The sequence below is a fragment of the Macrotis lagotis genome, chromosome 5, assembly GCF_037893015.1.
Source record: "Macrotis lagotis isolate mMagLag1 chromosome 5, bilby.v1.9.chrom.fasta, whole genome shotgun sequence".
Classification (NCBI taxonomy): domain Eukaryota; kingdom Metazoa; phylum Chordata; class Mammalia; order Peramelemorphia; family Peramelidae; genus Macrotis; species Macrotis lagotis.
Genome location: NC_133662.1, coordinates 271,378,094 through 271,405,024, shown reverse-complemented (window position 1 = coordinate 271,405,024; position 26,931 = coordinate 271,378,094). Strand labels below are relative to the sequence as shown.

Sequence of the window (26,931 nt, the reverse complement as noted above, 5' to 3'; positions counted from 1 at the left end):
CTCTTCAGGAGGTTTTGTTTTTTCTTTTGGAATGTATTTTTATTTATTTTGTTAAATATTTCTTACTAGCTGTAAAAAAAATTTGACATTCATTTAAAAAAACTTTTGAGGGGGCAGCTAGTGGATAGAGCCCTGACCCTGGAGTCAGGAGGACCTGAGTTCAAATCTGGCCTCAAACAATTACTTAGCTGTGTGGCCTTGGGCAAGACACTTAACCACACTGCCTTGTGAAAACCTAAAAAAAAAAATTTTTTTTTTGAGTTCCATATTCTCTCTCATCCCTTGAGAAGACAAGGAATAAGATATCAATTATCCATGTGAAATCATGCAAATCTCTTCCATTAGTGGTCATATTGCAAAGGAAAACACATACAAAAATCAGGTTATCTAAAGAAAGTAAAAAAATGTACGTTTCGGTCTGCTCTCAGTGTTCTTCAGTTCTTTGGAGCTGGGGAGCATTTTTCATCATGGGTTCTTTGGAATTGTCTTGCCCTGATCAGAGTAGCTGAGTTTTCACAGTTGATCATCACTACAATATTGATATTACTAATAATATTATTGGGTAATAGGGCAGCTAGGTTAGAGCACTAACCCTGGAGTCAGGAGGACAGGAGTTCAAATCTGATCTCAGACACTTCACATTTACTGTGTGACCTTGGGCAAGTCCTTTACCCCTGACTTTTTTCACATCCAGGGGCATCTCCAGTCATCCTGATTCATATCTGGCCACTGGATCTAGATGGCTCTGGAGGAGAAAGGGAGACAGGTGACTTAGAGTAGCCTCTTTCCCTCCAATCCAATTTACATGCTTGTCATCGCATCACCTCCCTGATGTTGTGATCTTTTTTTGAGGATGGAGGACTGATATCATCCTTGCTGTTTCTGTGTACAGTGTTCTCCTGTATCAGTTGATTAGAAGTGTTTGCAGGTTTTTCTGAAACCATCCTGCGCTTGCCATTTCTTACAGAATGATAATATTCAATTGCAATTAAATCCCGTACTTTTTTCAGCTATTCCTCAATTGGAGAGCATTCCCTCAATTTCTAATTTTTAGCCATATTTAGGCGCATATAAATCCTTTTCCTTTTCCTTTGAGTTCTTGAAGGTACAGATCTAGTGGTGGCTTTGTTGGATCAAAGGGACATGCAGAGTTTTGTAGCTCTTTGGGCAGAGTTCCAGATTGGTCTCTAGAAAGGTTGGATCAGTTTGCAACTCCGTTAATGTTTTAGTTCCCTCACATCTCCATTTTTCTTTTTCTGTCAAATTAACTATTTTGATAGGTGTAGGTGGCACCTTATAGATGTTATTTTGGGCACCTTTTCCAAAAAGAATTTTTCTTAGTCTTCATCTTCTCTTTCTGTCTAGTCTAGACTCTTATGCTCTAACTCATGACCCCTATAATTAGCCTTTTCCTTCTCTCCATTCTTTATGAAATTAAAAACTTCCAAGGTGTCCATGCTGGCCTCTCTAGATAGGTTCTGCTTTGGAATTGCCTATAGAATTGCCCATCTCTCAGTGCCAATTAGTGCAGATCTCAAGAGATCCATGCTTTCCTGGTCCTCTGGCTGCCAGTTTTGTCTCTAGGACTTCAACTTCCATGTCCATTCTGTTGTCCTCTCCCTTCCTTTTCCCCTGATGTATGGCAGGTGGCACTATCCAACCCTGTTTGTGGCACTTGAAGGCAATCTGTTAGCTGGTGGTTGTTTTTTTTTTAACCTTTTATCATTTTTAAAAATTCATTTATTTTCATCCTTATGCATGTGTATATTTTTAAATTACAAAATTGCTTTCCACACCCCCCCCCCCCCCAGCGATGAATAGTCAGGTTAGCATTGTATGTACATAGTTTGATAAACATGTTTACAGATGAGTAATTTATAAATCTCCATCTCACCCAGAGATCCCTTTTTTTTTACAAATGAGTAAGTGAGGCAGGCCAAGGCGAAGTGACTACTCCACAGTCACACAGGTAGTAGTAAGTAAGTGTCTAAGGCTGGATTTGAAATTGTCTTCCTAGTTTTCAGCCCAAAGTGCTGTCCACTGCCAGACCACTTGGCTGCCTCAGCAGGCTGTTGTTAAATGCTTACTAGGACTTAGATACTATACTGAGGGCTAGGAGTACACAGAATGGCAAAAACCATCTCTCCCTTCAAGACTGAGAGAGATAATATACAAACAAGTCTGTACCGAGGAGAGAGGTACAGGACAAACCACCAGTGGTCTCAGAGGGGAGACAGTAGAGTTGAAGGCAACTGGGATCGTACCCCAAGAGAAACTAGGAGATGGCGAGGAGGGAGAGAAAATTTAGTGACTGGGTGGGGTGAGGAGATGAATAGGATCATGGGTGAACCATAGCAGGAAAGTTAGTATCCCTGGATCAGAGTAGTGGAAAGCCTGGGGATCAGTACATGAAGGACTTTGAATGCCAAGCCAAAGGTGAGAGATGGATGGTTGAGGTAGGTCTTGGGGCTTGGTCACAGGTGTGAAGGGAGTGGGAAGAATCCAAAAGCAGACTGGCTTTCACAGATTGGGGCTTATCGGAAGGTGCCATAGAAGAAACCTGGGTGAGGGTCAGGGAGCATAAGACTATGGGGTGAAGGCTGGCATTGGGATCAGGATAGGCTTGGGATCCTAGAGGGAAGCACCAATGATGAATGCAGTTTTCACTTGGTGTTAATTTGAGTGTGGGCACATCAATGACCCTGGGATCAGAGAGACCAAGAGGAACAGTCACAGCTGTGGGAGGAGAGAGTATCCAACAGGGAGAATGGGTACACTTGTCTACTGTTGTTGGTCAAGAAGGGAGCAGATGGACGGCTGGTTTGGGCTGCTGAGGCATGAGTGGCCAGAGTAAGGATCTTGTAGCAGCAAAGAGGGCTAACCTAACCCTAATTGGTGAGAAGAGGAGAAGCCCTAGGCTTGGAGGCAAGGAGGTAGAAGTTTGGAGTCTGTCCCTCAGTCATTGTGGGGTGACTCAGCATGGCCCTTCCCTCCCTGAGTCTCCATGGCTTCTAAGGTCCTTTCAAGCCCCAAGTCAAGAATCCTGGAGTTTGAGGAACAAATGGGGCTGAGGGTGGGGGTGGGGAAGCATAGGGAGCAATGGTCATGAACATGGTCCAGAATCTGGAGTTGGATGGAATGAACACTTTGAGGTTGCTCAGCAACACAGGGGTGAGGGGTTGGGTAGGAAGATCCTGACCTTAGACACTTCTGCCTCAGTTTCCTCAATGGTAAAATAGAAGCAATGTTGGTGCTCTACTTCCTAGGGTTGGTGTGAAGATTCAGTGAGATGATGGATGTAAAAGCCCTTTGTCAGTCTGAAAGTGCTGTGGCAACTCTGGCTATTAGTGGGTGGCTGTGCATTGCGATGACCAGGTGTTGGTGTCCAACTCCTGGTATGGACTGGATGGAATGCCCTTTGCTATTCTCTGGTCTCTGGTTCCTCGAGCAGGAGGATCTGAGAAGGGCCTTTCAGAGGGAAGGAGCCTGTTCTCTGGGGCAGCTAGTCCCTGAGAGGTCAGGGAGGGAGGCGGGGAGGGTAGGAGCCTACCCAGTGAACCAGGTGCCAGGCTGTGGCTCAGGGATGGCACCAGATGAAGCAGATGCTCTATTTGCTTGTCCAAATGAGCATGTTGTCAGTCTGACCCCTTGTTCTGGGCTACTGGAGAGTCTGTGAGGAGCTATTGGGAGAGGGAGGAAGGGAGACTCCCCAGCAGCCTCTACCCTCTCTTGAGAGCTCATATGCCACTCACTTGATGTTTAGAATAGCAAGCTTCTGAAGAGCACGATGTCCATCAAAGGAGGTTCCTCATGGCCCTGGCCCCCGGCAGCTGCCTCTCTGCAGTGCCTCCAAGAGCCAAGCAATTCCCTGCAGGTACTGTACCCAAGGGCCCAGGATTGGGAAGCACAGCACACAGCCTCTCAGAAGAGGGGGAGCAAGTGTTGGAGGCTCCCATTGGGGCTTTATCTGACATCAGAGAACTAGAGGCTCTATTGAGACCGAATGGGCTATTTTCCTGGGCTCATGGCCCATATGGGCTGGCTGTGTGGCCTTGGGTGAGTCTCCAGACCTCTTCTCTCAGCCAAAAACATGCCTCACCTATGGTGATCTGTGTTGGGTGGGTGGATCGAATGTCCTGGCTGAGAGGTCATTGTGGTGATGACATTATAAGTCCAGTGATTCCCCCTTGACCCCCTCCCAAGTGAGGTCCTGGTGACTTGTGTTCTGTAGGAGCAGAGCCACCCCAATGTAGATCAGAGATGCTATCTGATAAGTGCATGTACAACCAATTCCATATTTGATTGCCACACATAGTTTTGTTCTCATGACCCTCTTGGCCTCTATTTTTCATAGTGTTTAATAACTAGAGTCCTGTTTGTTTCCAGAATAGGAACAATAAGTTCTTTGATATTAAAACATGGGAATTGTCTCTGCAGACCCAGGAAATCCCAGGAAAAGGGCCTTATCTGCACAAAGATCATATTAACATTTGCCCAAGGCCATTTGGAAATAATTTCTTACGATTGTCCCTAACTTTTTCATCATCCTGCAATAATTTAAGAAATTCTGTGGTCATGTTGAACCTTTCTTTGTACTTGTTAGTAAAAATTAATTTTCAAAACAAAACAGACAAGGACGCTTTCCATCTAGCCTGTACTGACTTGTGTTTAACATTAAATCTACTGGAATAATAATGAATTATTTTTAATTAATGTGTAAATTAGCATATGTAGCTTTCTTCTTAGTTGATGTTTAACTTTTTTTTTTAAGAATATCAAAGATAAAGAGAATATGTTTGCCCAGATGGAAGAACATATGAAAAATTCCATTTTGGAGCTACCACAGGTTGTCGAAGCGAAGGAAGGGACGATCAGCGATCTCCAAGACCAGTTACTCCTTGCTGGTGAGGCCATAGCTTCATTACAGCATGCTCTTTTGGTGAAAGACTCAGAAATCAGAGAGTTAAAAACAGGAAAAGCAAGAGTGTATTGGGATGTCCCAAGCACATTTCCAGTAGAAGGTTTGTAGGTTGCTGAAGGAGTTGAGGTGGGATATGTTAGAAGAGAAACCTGAGCTGGGGCATACAGAAGTGAGGAAGGCTTGTAGAGATGTGGTGGATGGGAAATACTTGAAAACTGGAGGGCCCCCAGGCCAGGAAACTCCCAGGTACAGGCCTGAGAGACAGTCACAGTGGAGTTACCATTAATTAAAAGGATCAACTCCAAGAGTCAGATCTTTGTAGAAAGAGCTTGTGTGCCATGCCAGAGAGACAGATGGCAGCTTTTCAAAAGGAAAGAGAAGAGACTGAGTAGAAGCAAAAGGATGTTCTAGTGGATCTTAAAAGGAAACTTTCTTTTGCAGAAAAGCACTTGGAGAAAGCTTGGGACTCCAAGGGTGCCGAGGGAAATTGGGATGAAGAGATAGAAAAACCTAGCTCTTGCATCCAAGGGTTGAATGAGAATTTGCTGCAAGAACCTGAAAGCCACAGAGACCTCCGGCTGGAACAGGTTGAAGGTATTGCTGCCTGGAACCCACTCTTGAGACAGTCAGAGCAGGAGGAAGGAGCATTATTGGCTCTGTTTGATTCCCAGAAATCTGAACTTGAGAAGATGCAAAATAAGCTCTGCCTCTGGCCAGTAAAGCCTCTTTGCCATGAGTTGGAATATCAGAATGTTTTCAAAAAGTGCAATTTAGAATCTGAAGAAGAAAATCAAAATTTAAACCTTGATGTGAGTGTGGATGACAAAATGGTGGGAGTTGGCACCATTGATGGGGAAGCATCAGTGGAGGGAGCTGGGGACTTGATGGAAAAATACCTGGTGTGCACTGAACAGCAAGATCAGTCAAGTTTATCTGAGATGCCTGAATATTTTGATATCGAAAGTGCTTTACAGAGTAAATCTGAGAAAGAGAATCTGGGTCTCATATCAGCTAAGCCAATTATTGGCTTTGATGAAAAAATGGATTTGAATGTTTTGTCAGAGGGAAATTCTGCTCCAGTAGACTCACTTACTGACCCAGGGACAAATATACAGGACAGCAATGGCTTTTCTCCAGGAGATTTCAGGGAAATTGGTGAATTAATGGAGAAATACCCAATGCAGAGGTGTGGGAACTTAAATCCACTACTTGGGGAAAAAGAATTGGCTCTCAAGAATTTCTCCCAGGAGACTGAAGAGATTGAAGAGACATGGTGGTCAGGTGGACATAGCCTTCCAGTTGGACTGAACCAGGAGAGGGCAAGTTTATTGTCTTGCCATACAATTATCCCAAGGTTGGAGGAAGAAGATGAAAATCACATTGATTCTGGGGCTGCTGCTGTTAACATTGAAGATTTACGAGGCTTGTATTCAGCAACTCCCCAGCCTCTTCTCTGGCCTGGGATGGCCAAGGTCTTCCAGGAGGAAGTAGAGAGCAGAGCAGGGAAAATGACCTCTGACTCAGTGTGTCTTGAGGCTCTGCACAGGCAGAAGGAAGGTAGACGGCTTGGTCAACTTGGTGTCCACACCAGAAGCCAAGTCTTTGCTGGGCACCTGGGTCAGAAAACCACCCTGGAAGAGTCCCTGCTGCAGGAAGTGGAGAGACTGAAGGCTGAGATCACTATCAAGGAAAAGTTGTTAGCACAAATTGTCAAAGAAAAAAATTCTGTCAAAAATTTTTTTCCTAAAGAAAGGGAAAATCTTGAAGAAAACATATTTGAACTTACTGAGACAATTAAATGCTTGGATAAAGGACAAGAACATGAAAAGTTAGAATTTTCCAGACAATCTAAATCTGCTCCTTTAGAGCTTCAGAAACTTGATGCTGAAATCAAGGCAAAAACATCAGATTTCATGCAAGTAGAAAATCACTTGATTCAGTCAACGATTTCCTTGGAAAATGCTCAGGAAGAGACAGAGCAGGGTCTCCAGGATGAGGTGCAGAAAGCTGTATGTGCTCTGGAGGATGTCCAGTCTGAGCTGCACAACCACTATGCAAAGCAGATGAATCAGCTGAGGCATCAGCATGAGGTTGAGAGAGCCCAGCTGAGGCAGGAGCACCAGAAAGAGGTAGGCCAGAGGGGCCCCACAGGCCAGTGCTTTCCTGACAGGTGCTGCAGATGAAGCTTTTGAACAGACCCTCTCCTCCATCTTCTTTCTAGGTGGAGGAAATAAGTGAACAGATAAAAGAGAAGCTGGACAAGCAGCAGCAGAAGTGGGATGAAGAACGGAAAGAACAGATCTTCATGATTAAGAAGGTACTCAGTGAACAGGGTGGTCCTTGTTAGGGGAGGTATTGCACCTGGGCCATGCCAGCTGGGTCAACTCAGAAGCAGAGCCACAGGAATTGCAGCCCCTGCTTGTGGCTCGGAGACTTAGCAACCATTTTTGTTCCCCAGCTCGTGAAATGTTTCCTGAAGCCTCTTGTTCCTGATCGAGGGATGTTTTTCTTAGCTATTATGAGGATTGGAATGTGTCCTCTGTAGCTTTTTTTGTTTGATTGTTTTTGCAAGGCAGTGGGGTTAAATGACTTGCTCAAGGCCACACATCTGGGTAATTATTAAGTGTCTGAGGCCAGATTTGAATTCAGATCCTCCAGATTCCAGGGCCTGTGCTTTACTGCATGCCTAGCTGCCCTGAAGCCTCTTAAAACAAATTGTTATTGATAGCATGGGGTTTTTCATTGCCTAGATATCCTTTTTTTTTTAAGGTTTTTGCAAGGTAAATGGAGTTAAGTGGCTTGCCCAAGGCCACACAGCTAGGTAATTATTAAGTGTTTGAGACCGGATTTGAACCCAGGTACTCCTGACTCCAGGGCCGGTGCTTTATCCACTTCGTAACCTAGCGGCCCCTAGATATCCCTATTCTTAAAGAGCTAGTCTATAGAACAGAGGATTTTAAAAAAAAGGAAGAAAAGAAAGAAGGGGAGAAGCCATTAGCCGTTAAGGACTTGGGTCTACAGACCATATTCTACCTTGGACACCTTCTGGCCTCTGCGGAGGAGTGGACTCTTGTCTCTTTCTATCCCTTTTCAGCCAGGCTTGTTCTTTGTCATTTTGAAATGTTTCCTTTGAACTGTTAACACTTTTGAACTTGTCATCCTGTGCCTTCCATCTGCTTGTTTGCTGCTGGCTTCTCGATTCCTTTAAGTTCTTTCTTTGCATTTATCGTCATCATTGTTTCTTGGAGCATAGCAATATTCTGTCTACGTTAAGGTACTGTGAGATTTGGCCATTCCTCAGTCAATGGGCATCTACTTTGATTCCAGTTTAGAACAAGGCATAGAGGCAATTACACCAAATAAAAGAGATTTTGATGAATGAAACAGGAAAACTTCAGCACCAACCAGATGAAAGCATCTGGGATAAGGAGGGAGGTGGTTGAATGGGAAAAGAATCTGTTTCACATTTGTCAGATGGGGTTTGGTATCCAAGGTATGATTAGACAGTATATCCATGTGTATATCCAAAAGTCACTGCCCACCAGATGACTGGATATAGGAAAAAAAGATTACGAGAAATACTTCCCCAAAAGAATTGCAAAGTATTACTTAGCACATGAAAAAAATGTTCCAGATCTCTAATAATGTAGTTTATCCACATTTACTGAGAACGTGATGTGATTTTGATACTCTTCTCTTGGTCATGACCAAAGATTTTTTGTGTTTTTGAAGCATATTGCTGAGTATTTTGGCCTGTGTTGATTGATAGCTTTCTTCTTTATCCTGATGGTAGCCCTGAAAATTGGCAAGGTGAAACAAGATGAGAATGGTCATTGTTGGGAGGATTAAATGGTGTGTTGTTGGTGGGTTAGGGCAACTGTTTGGAAAGCAATTTGTAATAATGCAAATGATCTGACCTTTGAACCAGAGATTCTACTTTGAGACTCATAATTCAAGGTCTTGGTAGGAAGAATGTCCTCAGGGATGCCAGATATTATGGCTGAGTTTCTCTGATAACCAAGAACAGGATGCTTTTTTTAAAATCCTCAATGAAATTTTCATAGTGAATCAGACTTGGGGAGAGCAATTGTTTCCATGGCAGGCAGCCTAAAATTTGACAGCCAGAGGGACAGATTGAATCAAGTTAAGGACCAGAAGTCAATATTTGACTTAGGAGGTGTAGGCTATTCCACCAGTGGTGTTTAATTTCCTTTCAGTTATTTCCATCTCCCTTTATTTTGGACATGTTACTTTATTGTGTATCCATTGAAGCCCTACTAGGTTTTGTGGTGGTGGCTATAGTTAGAAAAGGATTTCATGGTCTTTTAGCACTGGTGTCTAAGAATGTTAGATGATTGTACTGGCATCGACTTGAATACTCCAACCTGATGGAACTTTCTTTGGGTATGGCTATTTTTCTTTTTGAGAGTTGGGAGTTTTCTGGATCAATAATGACATTTTGACTGCTTTCCTTTGTTGAACCTTTACTTTTTTCTTCTTTTTCCTTGTCATCCCAAGTAATTCAGAAATTGGGACCTTTTGAAGCAGTGGGAAAGGACCGAGGGTGCTCTGCTCATGGTGAATGGAGTCTTTACACCTTTCTCATTGTGAAACTGGGTTTGGGGGCTGAGGGCAGAGTACGGGGGCAGAGGATGCCCAGTGGTCTTACTGACTTCTTTCATCAAATGGGGTGGGAGATTGGACTTGAGCGTGCTTCCAGTCATGTCCAGCGCTAAATCTGTGAGCCTATAGTGACTCGGGTTTGTGCACTCTGGGTTTTGTCTTGGCAAAAATCTCTCCATTCATAGTTGATCATAGAGTTTTCATAAATCAGTGTTGTAGTTTATCCACATTTACTGAGAACGTGATGTGATTTTGATACTCTTCTCTTGGTCATGACCAAAGATTTTTTGTGTTTTTGAAGCATATTGCTGAGTATTTTGGCCCATGTTGATTGATAGCTTTCTTCTTTAGAATTGTCTTTGTTAGGTTTTAGGGGCAGGGCCATATTTTTCTCATAAAGAAAATGGGGCATCATTCACTCACAAACCACGTGTATAGGAATTCACTGGTCTTGAAAGGTTGTAACAATTCTCCCTGGAGCCTCTGCATGGCCAGACTTATGGTGTCTTCAGTGCTGGAGGACTGCTCTGTATTCTCTCCTGAAACTGAGCATTCACAATGATTGACCTCCGTTTTTTTCTCTTTGAGATACATGAACGTGAGCGTGACCGTGAGATTGCGGAACTGATTTGTAAGCATCAAGATGAGCTGAAGCAGCTCCGCGAGGAACTTGAGAGCAAGCACCAGCAAATGATGGAGGAGCTTCAGCAGCACCTGGCTGCCTTACATGAAGCTGATCTGCAGCAGGTGCAAGTAAGGCTTGGGCTTCCCTTTGCTCCCTTTGAGAGTGGTTCAGATGGGGGCAAGGGAGGAAGATTCTTGGCCAGGTAGCTGCCTCCTTAGTCTGTGACTCTGGGGGGAAGGCTGAAGACCTTTGAGCCCACAGAATTTCAGAATAGCATTTTCTTAAACCTGTCCCTGAGTGAGACTCCCCTGTCTGCCTCATCCCCAGCAGGGCTGCATTGAACATTGCCTGTAGGCTTTGGCAGAGGCAGGCTTTTTTTCTGTTTTCCTGACATTGACCTCAAATTTGCCTTGCGGTGACTTTTGCCCACTTGCTCCTCAGGCATTGAGGGGAGTACTAAATCTTTTCTCCTCCATGTACGTAACCATCTCTTTTTCTGCCCTGATCTCACATCATTCCTTTCTTCTGGGCTTCCATCTTACTTTTCCATCTGCCTATTTAGATCTTTGACCTGGATGTTCTATGGGCTTCTCAGACCCATGATCTTTCCTCTTTTAGTCAGCCAGCCAAATCAGCACTTTTTTGCACTTTGCTGATCTTTTGAGGGCACCTCCTTTCCAACTCTCAGTCATCCTTGACTCCTCATCGAGTGTTTCCGCTTCTGCTGATCTGGTGTGTCTACTGACACAGACCTTCATCATCTGTCTCATTCCTTCCCTACGCTGCTGCCTGGTTTGTCTCCCTGATCGCCATATCCTTGTTATCTTTAGAATCAAAAGGGCACCCCCAACTTGGACTTGGAAGGCCCTCCCTGACTTGGTCTTCTCTGGCCTTGGCAGTCTCTTCACACCTGACTCCTGGCCAGGGTGGCAGATATGTTTGCTGTTTCTTGAACATGATGCTCTGTCCTAAGGATCCACAGTCCACCCCTTGGCACTGACAACTGCCCTCTTTCCTCTTCACCTTGATTTCCTAGTGTGCCTTGCTTCCTTCAAGACTGAGCCCCAGCATCTGCCCAGGCAATATGTGTGTGTGTGTGTCTGTGTGTCTGTATGTCTGTGTGTCTGTCTGTGTATGGGCCTCGCCCAGTGTCCCCTCATGTTCATCCCAGGACTTGAAACACAGAAATACCCCAAAGGACCTTTGGTGTCTCACTGACCAATCAGAGGCTCTCTACTCTGAACAAATAGGTCTTTTCTCTGCCTTGTCTGCCCCTTGCAGTGGCTGTCCTTCTGCAGGGATGCCCTTTGTCCTGGTTGGAATTCCTAGCTCCCCTCCAGACTGACCTTGAGCATGATCTGAGACTTGTCTCGTTTGAATACAACATTGTATGTTCTCCTCTCCCTCCCTTGTCTTTATGTATATATCTATATCTATCTATCTATCTATCTATCTATCTATCTACATATTGTTCCCCTTCATCTCCTTGTTGGTCTCCTCCTTTCACACAGTCTTTCTACACAGTCCCTACCAGCTCTTTGAAGCTGGTTTTGTTTTGGTCTTGGTATCTCCAGTGTGTTGTGGTGATGGTGGTTTTTGTTCAATTGCATCCACCTCTTTGTGATCCTGTGGACCACCAGTCTGCCAGGCCCTTCTGTCCTTCACTGTCTCCTGAAGTCTGTCCATGTTTCTTGCTTTCCATCTCATCCTTGCCAGCCCCTTGTCTTTTTGTCTTTCTTTGCCAACATCTCATTGTGTGGCCACATTATTTCTTCTTCAGTATTTGACCTTTTAGTGAAGAGCCTGCTTGCATCTTTGTAAGTATTGGCTGATCTGACCTCCTTGCCATCCAGGGCCCTCTCAGAAGTCTTCAGAGTTTGTGGCCCTAAGCTGAGGAGAGGCTTGTTCCTTGATGAAGCCAGGCTGTTCTGTCCTGGGACAGCCAGGATCTGACCTGGCTGATGTGGAGAGGCGATGGAAGCTTGAAGGAGCAGGAGGGACCACAAGGGAACCTCTGGCTGTGGCAGCCAAGGAGGCAGAGGCAGCTGGACAGGGAACTTGGGGTCAGAGGGGGATGGCTGCCTGCTTCATTTGGTCTTGCCACATGACCTATGTGCAGTCCAGCTTGTCATTTGGAGAAGCAGCTTCAGGGCCAATATGGGGGGGGGTGGTATTAGGGAATTGGGAAGTTAAGGGGAAGGAAGCCTGGCAAAGTCTGAACACAATAGGAAGACTACTGCTAGCAGGCAGGAGAGCTGCCAAAGAGGCAGCCTGCAGGGGGTCCTGGGGCCTCTGCTGTCTCCCCTGAGGATCTGCTGTCCCTGTGATGTTGGCAGTGAGGCAGTGGGACCTTTGTTCTTCAGTGTATAACCTGGGTTTTCTGTCCCCCTGTAGACGCTGCACAGTCGGGATCTGGAGGCTCTGCGCCTGAGCCTGAGTCACATGCACACGGCCCAGCTGGAGCTCACCCAGGCTAACTTGCGCAAGGAGAAGGAGACTGCCCTTGTGGAGCTCAGGGAGATGCTCAATGACAAGCGGGCGCAGGAGGTGGCCCTGGTACAGAGCCGCCAGCAGTTTGAGCTAGAGCATGTCAAGGAACGCCATCGAAAGGAGAAGGAAGAGGCGGCTGCAGAGCACCAGCGTCAGCTAGGTAGTGTGCCCCCACCGAACAGGATGGGTGGGGCCTCTGGGCTCCTCCCTGACCTGTCCTGTCTGCAGGCAGCATCCTTCCTGGTGCATGTTCCTGGTCTTGGTCTTTTCTGCTGGCATTCACCACTCTCCCTGGGAGGGGCTGAAGGAAAAGGAGTTAAGGGGAGAGAGAGAGAAGACAGACAAAGAGATAAGAGGGAAGAAGGGGAGAGACAAAGGGAGTGGGGGTTAGGATGGTGGCTCCAGGGCCAAGTGTGGAATACTCCTACATTATCCCCTTGGGAGAAATGTCAGACCAGGCCATTCCCCTGGGTTCCTCCTGTGGGTGTCACTCTTCAACTGAGGGTTGGCAGGACCTCTGCCCTGCCCCCCCGTATCTCTTGTGGCCCCTTCATTGGTACTCCTCACCTTTGCTGGGACTGGGTTGGAAGTCTTTAGGTAGAGAAAGGAGGCATGTTTGCTTCCAACTCTTTGTTTTGTGCTAGAATAGCTCTGTGGACTTAGGCTTAAAAGTCTGCAGGTTCTTTTTCATTCTACCACTATTATGCTGCCATAATTGGGATGATGTGCAGAGTTCATAAAGATCAGTTTGGTTGGCATGCTGCCCATTGGCAGACTGATTCCTGTTGCGACCCTCGGGGTTGGCAGAGCATGGTCCTGCATGGACACGGGCCAGGTCAACAGGCACCTAAAGGAACCCAATGTGTCTTTGTTGGGGCATTCCCAGTAGTTTGGGTGTTTCTTCCTTCAGGTATTTGTCACATCATTCCCTCTCTTCCGGAGAGCCCTTCTTCCTGTGTCCTCTATCTTTCCTACTACCAACAAAAGAAGCTGTCTAACAGTGACTAAGTCACTATCAGGGCATTCCTTCCCCTGCCCTGGAGGGGCCAACGGCATCTCCTTGGAGCCACCCTCATTGTCTTACCCTTCTCCCACTTCACACTTGGCACCATCCTGCCTGAGTTGACCTTTTGGCGACTGGTGCCCCACCCCATCCTATCTGATGGAACTAACAGGGCATCCTTTGAGGACGTGTTCTTCAGGTTGTCTGGGGTCAAATCCTTTCCCTGGCCTCTAGGCCCTGGCTCAGCCTGGCAGCCCCTTTCTCGTTTCCTCAGAGGCTGAGTAGCTTGGGGAAAGCGGGCTGTAGACAAAGTTTGATAGATGGGGCTGTTGACAAGCTCCATTGTGCTCAGAGTTGATTCTACTTTTATATTTCAGCTGACTTGGAAAAGAAACTGGACTCTGAAATGGAGGCACATGCCCAGATGTTGGAGGTAGCCCTTGTCTGCCTTAGTTGGGCTGGCTCAGCTTGCCAAGGGGTGGGGGTGGAGGGGAAGGGTGGGCAGCCAGCCTAGCCCTTGTGACTGTAATACTTCTTTTCCTGCTCTGACTCTATCTCCGGGGCTCCCACTGGTCCCTGCCCTCTTTCTGTGCTTTCCTGGCCCTGCCTGGCATCTCCAGGTCCTTCAGTGGGGCCTGGGGTCTGTGTTTCATGTTTTCTAGACACTCAAGGGAGACTGGGACTCAGAGAGGGGCTTGTGCTTGAGAAGGTTAGAGGAAGAACTGTCTGAAAAGCATCGGGCAGAAATGGAGAGCATGCGGGAGTCTCTGCGGGCCCAGTTAGCCGACCAGCAGGCAGAGCTGGACAAGATGAGCCAGGATAAGGCCCAAGCTGAAGGTGGGGCTCTGCAGGGGGCCAGGCCTGGCCACTCCTTCCTGTGGGGTCTAAAGGCTTTCTGATGCAGAAGGAAGGTTCTGTACCCTGAGGCTGGGGGTATGAGTGGCACCATAGTGGACAGAGCACAGGGCTTGCTGCTCAGCCTGTCCCTGCCCTTTAGTTTCTGTCTGCCTCCCCCATGTGATGGGCATTGGGCTGGCACCTGCCCCCCCCCCTTCCCCACCACTGCTGGCCTTCTCCCCCCACTGAGCACTGCTTGGGACCGCTTCTCTTGCAGCTGCTCTCCAGAGCCTACAGGCCCAGCACCAGCGGGCCCTGCAGGACCTTCGCCAGGAGCTCCGGCTGCAGCAGCAGCAATATCTGGAAGATGCTGATCTGAAGTGCAGAGAAAAACAGCAAGAGGTGGGTGTGCAGCAGCTCCCCTTCATCTCATAGAAGGGTTGGGCTGGCTCTGCTGTCCTGGGTGGCCTTCCCTGTCCTTAGATTTGTGTGTCTGGGGTCTGACCTGGGTGGGGGTGGGGATAGTGGTGTGATCCCTGAGACTGTTGAGGCAGCTGCTGGTCAGAGAGGGCCTTTCCCTGCAGGTCACTTCCTGTGTGGGTCCCTTGGAGCTGCTACCTGGCCTCGCAGGTGGCCTCTGCTCCAGGGCTGCTCCCCTTGCTGGCGAGTGTTCCCGGGATTCCCCGGTCTCTGGCTGATGGTTCCCCCCTTGCGTGCAGCTGGACATGCTTCAAGCATCCTATGAAGAGCTGCAGGCTCAGTCTCGAGAAGAGATCCAGCAACTGTGGGCTCAGCTGGATTGCACGCGAGCCAATCGTCAGGAGTTGAATGGTATGTCAGCCTCCTGTGGCGCTGGCCATGTACTCTCTTAGAGTCTGAATGGTCCTTGCCCTCAGGAAACTTGCATTCCCCCAGAGGAAATGCCAGGGGATGCTGTAAGTGTGGGTCAAACTCGGAATATATCAAAGGCAGTTGGGAGGGAGGGCATCCGCAGACAGAGAGAAAGTCAGTTGGGGTGGCGTCCCTGTGGAAAGGGGGGTCCACAGTCCACAAAAGATTGTGGATGATCCTTTAAAATCTCCTTGGTGAGAGCAGGAGGACCTGAGGAGGCTGGGAACGGGGGGTCCTCCTCTCTGGGAACAGACCCAGTCTTCAGGACCTTCTCAAAGTCAGATGCTTACTTGGGGGTGTCCCCCTGTAGCAATGCCATGCCAACTCTGAAACTAGGAAACAGGCTCTGATCTGACCTGACCCGGGGCGGGCAGACACACACATATTCACACACGTCCTCATTTTAAACAACAGTCATTAAGCAAGCATTTATAAAGCACCACCTGTGGGCCAGATGCTGTGGAAATAGGGACAAAGGCCCAAGACAGTCTTTGCTCTTGAGGAGCACCTAGGAGAATGAAGGGATGACCTGCCAGTATCTTGTTAGCAAGAAGATGTTTGCTAGCTACATTGGTGATCAACAGCACAGAGAAACCACTAGTGGGGGGGGGGGGACCTTGAAGAAGATGGGGTTTGAGCTGGAACTTGTCAGAAGCCAGGGAGCTGGCCTGGGGAAATGACACAGGGGCTTGGGCCTGGAACAGCTGGATCAAAGAGTGTATGTTAGGGTGGGCTGAGTAGCCTGGAAAGGAGGAAGAGCTTTTGTTGAAAGGGTTGTGAAAGGCAAACAGCATCTTCTATTTGATCTGAGAGAACTTTGGGGGAGCCATTGGATGTTATTGAATAGGGGGGACACGTGGCCAGATCATGTTATTGGCTTAATGGAGGTTGGGCTGGAGCAGGGAGAGACTTGGGGCAGGCAGACCCCCTTCAGCAGTTATTTCCATAGTCCAAGTGTGAGGAGATGAGGGTCTGTCCCAGACTGGGAGCAGTGTTAGAGGAGAAGAGGAGGCATAATCAAGAGGGTCAAAGGATTCTTAGGTTAATAGGCATCGCTGGGATCAAAACTGAGTGAGAGAGATGGCCAAGGAGTGGGGCAATAGGTGGGATAAAAATGTGGAGAAGAGGGTGGTTCCATGTTGGAGAAAGGTCATAGGATCAGGTGGAATGTGGTACTTGTGGGAGTTGGCCAGCAGGTCTCTGCAGGTCGGTGGCCTGTTCAGTTCCCCTTGGCCCTTTTCGTTGGCACCTGACTGCAGGCTGACTGGCTGACTTTTGAGCCCTTCTTGGTGGGTGGTCTGCGGTCTTGGGAAGAGTGCTTTCTCCTTGGCTTTGGAATCACCAGCCCTCCCATCATAGTGGTGTTGGTTCCAGTGATGCGTGGTGTTTCCTCCCCCATTCAGAGTTCAAGGAACAGCTTCTGGCTCGGGCATCCCACATGGAGCAAATTGAACACCTCAAACGCGACTTTGAGCAGCGGCAACAGCAGAGAAAGAACGAGCATGAGAGCGAACTGGAGCAGCTGCGCATTTACTTTGAGCAGAAGCTGCGGGATGCCGAGGAAAGCTACCGAGAAGACTTGCATCTGCTGCATCAGAGGTTGCAGGAAGTCCGGGAGGACTCCTTCCTTGACTCTGCCGACATCAGGTATGCCTAGGCTGCCCTGATTCCCCTGCTTCTGCCCAGCTTGGCTCCACTGGCTCCTCTGGCCCCGGGTCCCTGGGTGCTACTGGCTCTGCCTCCCTGGGATAGGGATTTTCATCTTACCAGTAGGCCCAGAAGATGGTTTTTTTCTGCTGACTTGGAGACCTGCCTTCATTCCCTCGAGCAGAGAGGACATGGGGCTGGCCAGATGTGGCTGGGGGTGGGAGAACTTTGTGCTTCATTCCTCTCCTCTTGTAGTTGGTCCATTGGCTTTGTGGAAGAGGCAGCTGAAGTGGAGAGAAAAGCCCACCTGGAGCAACTGATGCTTCAACTGGAGCAGCACAAGGTGAGCAGCGATGGGACCTCCAACACCCATCCACTGCGACACAATAGGATGCTGGGGCGGGGGCACTGGAAGGACTTTGGACAGAGGAGGACATGTATTTTTCCCTGATCCTGTGGTGACTTTGGACTGGGGGGGAGGCTCTTGTCCAGCTATGTGAGTGAGAGGCTTTTTGGCATTGCCCTCAATGAGAGTTCTTCTGGTTTTAAGGAGTAAAGAGTCCTAGTTCTCTAGATCTATCTCACATGGCAGTCCTCTGCAGAAGCTGACGAAATGTGACCCTGGGGGCTGGGGGTGGTTTTAACATGCCTGGGTCTGAATGAGATTCTGTAGGTAACTTGCCTGCTTGGGTTAACTCCAGCAAGTCCTTCCCAAGTCCTCTCCCCCTCCACCTGGTGTCCACTGGTGAGATGGAGTGGGGCTGGCAGTGGAAAAGGAAGGGAAGCAGCTTACGGGCAAGGCCTATTTATTTCATTTTGGGCTCTGGATTCTCAGCACGCTGCTCACAAACTAGAGACTTCTTTCTTTCTGTTTTTTTCTTTTTTTAGGTTTTTTTATTTTTTTGCAAGGCAATGGGGTTAAGTGGCTTGCCCAAGGCCACACAGCTAGGTAATTATTAAGTGTCTGAGGCTGGATTTGAACTCAGGGTTTGAACCCTGACTCCAGGGCTGGTGCTCTATCCACTGTGCCACCTAGCCGCCCCTCCCCTATTACTTGTTAAAGACAATTTTTAAACTTTTTTTAAAACGATTTTATTTATACCTAGCTGTGTGGCCTTGGGCAAGCCACTTAACCCCATTGCCTTGAAAAATCTAAAAAAAAAAAAAAGATTTTATTTATTTTGAGTTTTACAATTTTTCCCCCTAATTTTCCTTCCCTCCTCCTAGCCCCCACCAAAGGCAGTCTGTTAGTCTTTTACAAAGGTTCCATGGTACACATTGATTCAAATTGAATGTGATGAGAGAGAAATCATATCCTTAAGAAAGAAACAGAAAGTATAAGAGAGAGCAAGATCAGACAATAAGATAACTTTTTTTTTTTCTAAATTGAAGGTAACTGTCCTTGGTACTTGTTCAAACTCCACAGTTCTTTTTCTGGATACAGATTGTATTCTCCATTGCAGACAGTCCCAAATTGTCTCTGATGGTTGCACTGATGGAACAAGCAAGTCCATCAGGGTTGATCATCGCCCCCATGTTGCTCTTAGGGTGTACAGTATTTTTCTGGTTCTGCTCATCTTGCTCAGCATCAGTTCATGCAAATTCCTCCAGGCTTCCCTGAATTCCTGTCCCTCCTGGTTTCTAATAGAACAGTAGTGTTCCATGACATACATGCCACAGTTTGCTAAGCCATTTCCCCACTTGAAGGACATTTACTTGATTTCCAATTCTTTGCCACCACAAACAGGGTTGCTAGGAATATTTTTGTACAAGTAATTAAACTTTTTTTTAAAGTTAGGTGTTTCCAATTCTATCCCCTCCCTTCCCGAGGCGGAAAGCAATCTGTTAGTTACACATGTGCAATCATGTTTAAAAAAAGACAAACAAAAAAGAGTGAAAAATCATCTGCTTCAACTGGATTTAGCCAACATGAACTCTTTCTCATATGTCCTTTGGGATTGGAGTGGTGGCTAATTTAAATAGTCCTTTTGGGGAGTTTGCTGGTTCAGTGAAGAGATTGTCCCTCGGGTTGGGAAGATCTGAGCTCCATTCCAGCCTTAGACATTTATTTGCTGTGTGACCCTGGGCTAGTCACACTAACTCCTCCTGCCTCCCTTTTTATCATTATAGCATTGCTCTTGTCCCTGAGTTGTGGGGGGCAAAATAGATCATATTTGTAAACTTCTTGGCAATGGTGAGGTGATAGGAGAGCCGTGTCTATCATCGGGAGTATGGGGAATTTGGTTTTGAGCTCTGCTCCAGTGTTCAATTTCTAGGCTCAGGCACTCCTCTCTGTGCAATGGGACTGACCCTGACTTCATGTGATATCTTCTGGACGCCTGCTCCATGCTGACCTTAGTCAAACCCAGCCCTACCCTCACAGCGCAGGCAAGGGAAGGGAGGGGGCAGGGGGCAGAGAAGGCTGGTTCTTGGCTTGAGCACCCTTGTTCTGTCTTGTCTAGGAGGGAATAGCACATTTGAGACTCCAGCTTGAAGAGAAACATAGGGATGAATTGGAAGCATTAAAGGCTTCCCTGGAGACTTCTCATAAGGAGAAATCCATGGCAGAGATGGAAAAAGAGAAACATCAGCACTGCCTTGACCTTGAAGAGCTGCATGGTCGCCTCACTGAGGAACACAGAAAAGGTACTGCCACCCCCCCTGCCTTTGAGCAGTCAGCCTGTTAGCTGGGACCAGCCCACTCCTAGTGGTGAGAAAAATAAAATTGCCCTAGGTTGGGCAGCAGGGAATTGTCACCACCGGTAATTCATCTTCCACCGGGATTTAAAAGAACAAACAAACCAAGACTCGATAACCAAAATGACTAGCCATCCTCACTGGGGAGGAATCTAGATGCTCCTCTTTGTTGGCCTAGTGCCCCATTGCAACATAAGATCTGGTTCAGTGTGGTCCAGTTTCATCTCATTCGGTTTAATCTAGACCAAGCTGGTCCAGTCTAGTCCCATTCAGTTGAGTCCAGCCCATTCTGGCCCACTGAGCTCCAATTTATTTTATTTTATTTTTTAATTTTTTTAGTTTTTGCAAGGCAATGGGGTTGAGTGACTTGCCCACAGTCACATAGCTAGGTAATTATTAAGTGTCTGAGGCCAAATTTGAACTCAGGTCCTCCTGATCCCAAGGCCAGTGCTGTATTGACTGCATCACCTAGTTCCCCCTCAATTCTTGTTCATTCTAACATAGCAGTCTGATTCCAATCTGAGCCGGCCCAATCTTGGCCAGTCTTATCTATCAGAGTCAGGTTTGTTCTAAATCAGTTTGGCCCAGTTCAGTTCAATACTACAAACTGGCATTAATCCTACTCTCTGGAAGGCACTGTTAGCTGGGTAGAGGAAGGTTTCTGAACACAAAATCCTTGATTTCAAGGAGCTGCCATTTTGTTCCTGGGGAGGTTGGGGGATGATGTATAGCCAAGACCAGGTTTGGTTAGGGAGGGAAGAAGTTGCCAAGGTCTTCCTGGAGAAGGGGACACTGTTCTAAGCCTTGAGAGAAGAAAAGGCTTCTGAAAGACATGGATGCAGGCAGTCCAGGTCTACACAAACCACTGAAGACTGCCTTCACCAATCCTTGGGTTGGCTTCCTCTGCTGAACCAAGATGAAGCTCTTTTGGGCACCATGCTGCTCCCTGGGATGCCCCACCCTGGCAACCACTATTGTCCATTTTGGTTTCTTGTAGAGATTATCAAGGTGAGATTACAGTGTGCTCAGGATGCTGCCCGTCAGGTGGAAGCAGAGGTGGCTGAGAGAGTCTCATTGGCTCTGGAAGAGGATCGCCAAACAAAAGTGACCCAGCTGCAATCTAAGGAGGAGCTTATCTCTAGACTCACAGAAGAAGTTGGCCTTGCCAGGACAGAAAATGCTGAACTGCAAGAGAAGCTGCAACATGAAATCTGTCTGAAGGAGGAGGCAGAGAAGGTGAGTCTGGGTGGCTGATCCTGGTGCTAATGGTGTCCTGGGTGGAGGGAGGGAACTTGGGAGATCATGTGCCTTCTCCCTGGTATGTTGTGGTTGTCCTTTTTCTCCTGGGAAGGGACCTGTGAGAGTATAAGGGGCAGGCAGTGAGTGTGCTGGATGGGCTCCCTTGGGGAGATGTTTAGGCTTGGGTCCTGGCTCCAGGCCAGAGCCCTAGGAGCCTCTCAGGGCTTCTGTGTATTCCCAAGGATCTTTGACCTCTGTTTTCCTGGCTTTGGCAGGGGAGAGGACAAGTTGAAGACTAAAGTTGTAGATGGCCCCAGTTTCCAGTGGGATCAAGGATCCCTTCTTTTCTTCCCTTTCTCCCTAGTCTGGGAACCATCCAGATCCCTTTTGGATATGCTAGCGTCTCCCCAACCCTGTCCTCTTCTCCTCCATTCAGAACCCCAGACATGGTTCTGTGTTCTGTGTGGTGAATGACAGGTGCTCATTGACCCATTGACATTGACAACTTGGTCACACCTAGAAGACCCTCTCAAAGAGAGGGGCACCATGTAGTCAGTATTGGAGAAGTGGACTGGATCATGGGAGGCACACAGCAGGCTCCAAAATGCCTTTTCTCAGACAGGCAGAGACAAAGACAGAAAGACAGAGATGCAGAAGGAACCTGAGAGACAGAAAGAAAACCCAACTATCTAAGACAACAAGGTAGTAGACAGGAGACCCATGTTCAAATTGTCCCCACAACACAGCTTTCTTATGGGATTGGGCAGTTGGCTTAACCTCTTTGTAGCATTTTGAAATGCTAAAATTATAGAAGATGCTTGCCTGTATTGGCAGAAAGGAGGTTCTGAGCATTGAGCGTGAATACACCATTCAGGCCCAACTTGCAGTTTGCCTGTTTGATTCAATTTTGGTCTGAATACATCTCTGAGAGAGAAAAGAGGAAACCCCCCTTGGTCCTAATACAGCACAGCATAACAGAAAGATATTTATTTCTCCCCAGCTTGGGCTCACAAAATTCTTTCCTAACATGTTTGAGTATACTTTTTGTAGATGAGACATCATCTTGTTGAAGACCACCAGAAAGAAATAAAGAAGATGAGGGAGGAGATTCAGCAGATGATCCAAAAGGACAAGGACAAAGAGGCCCACTGGCAAGTCCAAAGCAGGGATCTGGACAAGAAAGCTGAAGAGAGACTGGCTGCGCTGGCCCTTGAATTGAATGGCCAAGCTGAGCAAGAGCAGCAGGCCTTGAGAAAGACATTTGACCTTCGTGTCATGGTGATGGAGCAGCTTCGAGACCAGCAGGCAGCCGACATTGCAAGGCTGGAGCAGTCCCTGAGACAGCAAGAGGAGAGCCGGGCCCAGGAGGAGGCTGCCTGGAAAGTACAGGCCGCGCAGGATCTAGAGGCAGCTACCCGGAGGCTTCAGGAGGATTGTGCCATGGAGCTGCAGAGAAGCCGAGTGAGGTTGGTGACTGAGGGCATGCCAAGAGGCCCTGGAGAGGCAGGCTTAGCTGCCTGGGGTTTCTGAGGCTCTTCTGCTTAGCCAGTGGTCTGATGGCCCTTTTGTCTCACAACCGGGATAATTAGCTCATGGTGACAGCAACTAGGGTACCAGGCCCTCCCTTCCCCAAGGCAGACAGTTAGATGCGCTGTCTTTCTCAGTGGTATGGAAGGCCTGATTTGCCCCACAGGAGTGGAACTTCTGCAGCTGGTGTGGTCTCAGCCTGCCTCAGGCCAGCAGACCCTAGGGGAGTGCAAACTCACCCTGGTCCCAGAAGAAGACCTCTTTGGGTCTTGGATTTGGGAGATTTCGGTCTGGGATTCAGATTTGGAAAATCAATTTCTCTTGTATTTTTAATGTCCCCTTGATTTTCCCCTATATGTCTCCCTGTCTGTCTGCCATTCTGAGAGATTCTAACTCAGATTTTCAGAAAAATAGAAGAATAAGGGAAAACACTGTCAAATTGCACAAGATGCTGAAGAAACCTGCTGTTCCATGCAATGTTTCGTAGCCTTGTGTGTTTTGCATGCCAGCCAGGGGAGGGAACTTGATGAGAGAAAAGAACCAATAACTCTTGGCCTGGCTGGCATCTATCCCTGAGGAGATCATTGTGCAGGCTGCTGCAGGAGGAGCTGGGGTGGGATGGAGAGGTCACAGGGACCCTGGGCAGCATGTCTCTGGTCTGCTCTGGGCCTCAATTTTTCCATTTGCTAAATGAGGTGTTGGACTGAGTAATTTCAGGGCAGCTAGTTGTCACAGTGGTTAAAGGGCCTGGAGTCAAGAGGATCTGAGTTCAAATTTGGCCTCAGATGCTACCTGTGTGACCCTGGACAAGTCACTTCACCCTCTTTGCCTGAGATACTGATCTGTCAAATGAGCTGGAGGAGGAAATGGCCAACCATTTCAGTATCTGCCAAGAAAACCCCAAATGGGGTCATAGAGAATCAGACACAATAACAATACCAGGTGATATAGAAAGTCTCCTACAACTGTAGATCTAATGAGCCCCATGATTGACTTCCAAGATTGGGTAGGGGATATTTCCAGGGCTGGGGCAAGTAAGAGTAAGTGAGCCCCGATAGAACATGCAAGTATATTTTTGTTTGTTTTTTAGGTTTTTGCAAGGCAAATGGGGGTTAAGTGGCTTGCCCAAGGCCACACAGCTAGCTAATTATTAAGTGTCCGAGACCGGATTTGAACCCAGGTACTCCTGATTCCAGGGCCGGTGCTTTATCCACTATGCCACCTAGCCGCCCCCGCAAGTATATTTTTAAAAAAATATTTTTCTAACTACATGCAAAGATCGTTTTCCACAATCATTTCTCCCTCCTTCCCTTCCCTCTCAGAGAACAATATTAATATAGGTTTATAAGTATATTAAACTTGTTTTCATATTAATCATGTTGTGAAAGAAGAAAGGGAACACAAAGAAAACAAAACCAAGGGGAAAAAACATAAAACAAATTAAAAAAATTCAAAGTAGTAAGCTTTGGTCTGCAATCAGACGCTAGTTCTTCTCTGGATGTGGATGGTATTTCCCATCACAGGTCCTTTAGAATTGTTTTTGATCACTGCGTCATAGTTGATCATCTCACAAATGTTGCCATTACTGTGTCCAGTTCTCCTGGTTCTGCTCTCTTCACTCAGTATAAGTGCACATTCTAAAGTCTGTCCACTCATGATTCTTTTTAGGTTTTTGCAAGGCAATGGGGTTAAGTGGCTTGCCCTAGGCCACACAGCTAGGTAATTAAGTGTCTGAGACTGGATTTGAAACCCAGGTACTCCTGACTCCAGGGCCGGTGCTCTGTCTACTGTGCCACCTAGCCGCCCCCCACTCATGATTTCTTACAGAAAAATAATTCTCCATCACATTCATATGCCATCACTTGTTCAGCCATTCCCTGATTCATGAGCCTCCCCTTGATTTCCAACCACAAAAAGAACTGCTATGAACATTTTTGTACGTTTAGTTTTTTTGTCCTTTCTTGTGATCCCTTTGGGAGTCAGACCTGTTAGTGATATTGCTGAATCTTCTCTGCCAGGCATTGTGCTAGGCACAGCCACATGTTAGACAGCCACGGCCAGAGGGGGTGTCATTATATGTCTGCTTGTGTCAGTGAGTAAAGTAAAGATTTGGAGCATCTGGTTGAGGGTTGCAGAATGCTTTGCAACTCTCTCAGTAGATCTTATTTACAACCCTGAGTCTTACAGATGAGGAAACTGAAGGCACACAGTGAAAGTGATTAGTAAAAAAAAGTCCAGTTCTTTGTCCACTGTACCACCCACTGGCTGCATGCTCAAGAAGGGTCAGTCACATGGAGAAGGTGCCATTTGAAGGTGCATCCTGGGAAGACATGAGAAGCACTGCAGAGGCCCATGTGGGTGATGGAGGGTGGAGAGATAGAGTTCTGTGGACCTTTAGTGAGGGTCAGGGAAAGCAAAATATGGATGAGGTCGCCAAAGTTGATTGAGGCCCTGGTGCTGAAGGCCTTTCAGTACTAAGCACGAGATTTTGTTTTTGATCCTGGAGGTTATTGTGAGTTGTTGCAGTTCAGGGCATATATAACATGGGTAATAGCTCCCTTTGGCTGCCGTGAGGGCTGGCCTAGAGAGAGCCTGGAAGCTGAGACAACTGGCGTCCCCTGAAGACTCCAGAGTTGCTTAGGAAACCTTGCTGTTAGCTTTGTCTGTGTTGGTGCATTTTGATTTCTTTTGTCAAATATTCCCAGTTCCAGTAGCATCAAGTTCAGCCTTGCCAGGGGGGTCTCTCAATGCCATTGCAGTTGAGAACCTGGATGCCTGGAAGATAGAGGCTGAGGGACACAGATCAAGATGGAAATGTTCAACGAAAGAAATCAAAATCCAGGGCAACCCAGACAATGTTGACTTTTGGTTTTCTAAGCCAAGGTGGGTAGGGTAAGAATCCCCCATTGGAACATAAGTCCCTTGTGGGGTGTGGAAAGCTTTTGAGGAAGAAAGGAGGGAGGGAAAGATAAAAGGAAGAGTACCCAGTGGGGCTGGGGTGTTTGCATCAGAGATGGGAAAGAGCTTTAGTGTAGGATTTACCAAAAACCATGGATGCAGATTCTCCCAGATGAGAAGGGACGAAAAGGACACTTGCTTCATCAGCAGAGTTCCATTCTCACAGCCTCCACCAACCTGGTCTGGGTGGCTAGAGCTTCCATTTGGAGGCCCTGCAGAATGTGGGGCCAGTTTCCCTGCCTTGTGAGGAGTCCATCACCTTTTCTTGGTTATGGTTTTATTTTATTTTATTCCCCTCCCCCCCAGTTAGATGCAAAAACAAGTTTGAGTGTTCATTTCCAAAATGTTGAGTTCCGAATTCTCTCCCTCATAACTCACTGAGAAAGCAAGTTACTTGATCTAGGTTAAAAATATGTAGTCATAAAAACCATTACCACAATAGTCATGTTGTAAAAGTAAGCTTACCCCCTTTGCCTTCCCCCCCAAAAGAGAAACCTTCAGAAAAATACAGTAAATAAAAAGAAAAGCCTGCTTCAGTCTGTATTCAGACTCCCTGAGCTTTGGGCTGGAGAGCGTTGTTGAGGAGAGGCAGGTCCCTCGGAGCCATGGTCCTGTAGGATTGTTGCTACTTTGTATCCAGTGTGGTGTCTCTTGTTGCTACTTTGTATCGCGTGCATTGCCCTTTGCTCAGCATTGCCCATAACAGACCACCGGTTGATCTCTGTTCAGCCCGGCTGGGCCTCCCCTCAACCTCCAGCTCCCCACCCCCAGAAGAGAGTGCTATAACTATCTCTATACTTACAGATTTTTGTCACCTCTTCTTGAGGGTCGGGTGTTATTCTTGGCAGCTAGGCTGCCATTCTCCAGGGAGGCCCTTGGCTGCAGAGGGAGACACTGGGGTGGGTGAATTTTTTTTTTTATTTTTTTGCTTCTAAGTAGTTCCTCTGGCTGTCTTGTCAACCACCCCTCTTTGTTCTGTCTTTGTCCTGGGTTCTACCAGCTTAGTCTCTTCACTTCTAGGATATGTGGGAAAGGGAACAGAGAACTGGACCTGAAATTGGGGAGACCTGAATCCATATACAACTTCACAATCTGGACAGTTCACTGCTTGTCTCAGTTTCCTCAGTTGAGAAACAGGACCTTCCTCCTAAGGGTGGTTGTGAGAATCAACCTATTTGCCTAGAACTTCACTGATGCAGCATACAGCTCTTCTGAAATGCTAGACCTTTCCCCCCGTGGGAGCCTTCTCAGAGAGCTGGTAACAGAGCTGGAACTGAGCAGAGGACTGATCCTTCAGCCTCACTAAGCTGGCTGGTCAGAGACTTTTGCCCAAGTCCTGGGGCGTGACTGTTTTCTTTATGATGTTGCTAGAGAATGTTAATGTCCTCTGAGAGCATCTTTCACTATGTGTTTGAGTGAAATCAGTATAGAGAGGGAACCCTGGTAAGCTCTGGATGAGGAAGAGCTGTTTGA

The 26,931-nt window shown here is 47.3% G+C and overlaps 1 protein-coding gene across 15 annotated transcripts in view; it reads left to right on the top strand.

Moving 5' to 3' along the window:
- Window positions 1–26,931, top strand: part of PCNT (pericentrin) — a 118,040-nt gene that overhangs the window by 11,214 nt on the left and 79,895 nt on the right. For 12 of the 15 annotated variants that reach the window (XM_074189866.1, XM_074189863.1, XM_074189858.1 and 9 more), the window contains 15 exons: window positions 3,764–3,874; window positions 4,772–4,904; window positions 5,363–7,050; window positions 7,143–7,238; window positions 10,133–10,297; window positions 12,564–12,819; window positions 14,040–14,095; window positions 14,325–14,499; window positions 14,777–14,901; window positions 15,219–15,330; window positions 16,794–17,037; window positions 17,293–17,380; window positions 19,500–19,683; window positions 20,732–20,970; window positions 22,024–22,439. In XM_074189866.1, the coding sequence (XP_074045967.1) occupies window positions 3,764–3,874; window positions 4,772–4,904; window positions 5,363–7,050; window positions 7,143–7,238; window positions 10,133–10,297; window positions 12,564–12,819; window positions 14,040–14,095; window positions 14,325–14,499; window positions 14,777–14,901; window positions 15,219–15,330; window positions 16,794–17,037; window positions 17,293–17,380; window positions 19,500–19,683; window positions 20,732–20,970; window positions 22,024–22,439 (4,088 nt within the window). The remainder of the gene's footprint in view (window positions 1–3,763; window positions 3,875–4,771; window positions 4,905–5,362; window positions 7,051–7,142; window positions 7,239–10,132; window positions 10,298–12,563; window positions 12,820–14,039; window positions 14,096–14,324; window positions 14,500–14,776; window positions 14,902–15,218; window positions 15,331–16,793; window positions 17,038–17,292; window positions 17,381–19,499; window positions 19,684–20,731; window positions 20,971–22,023; window positions 22,440–26,931) is intronic. The other 3 variants (XM_074189871.1, XM_074189870.1, XM_074189869.1) reach the window with 1 other exon arrangement.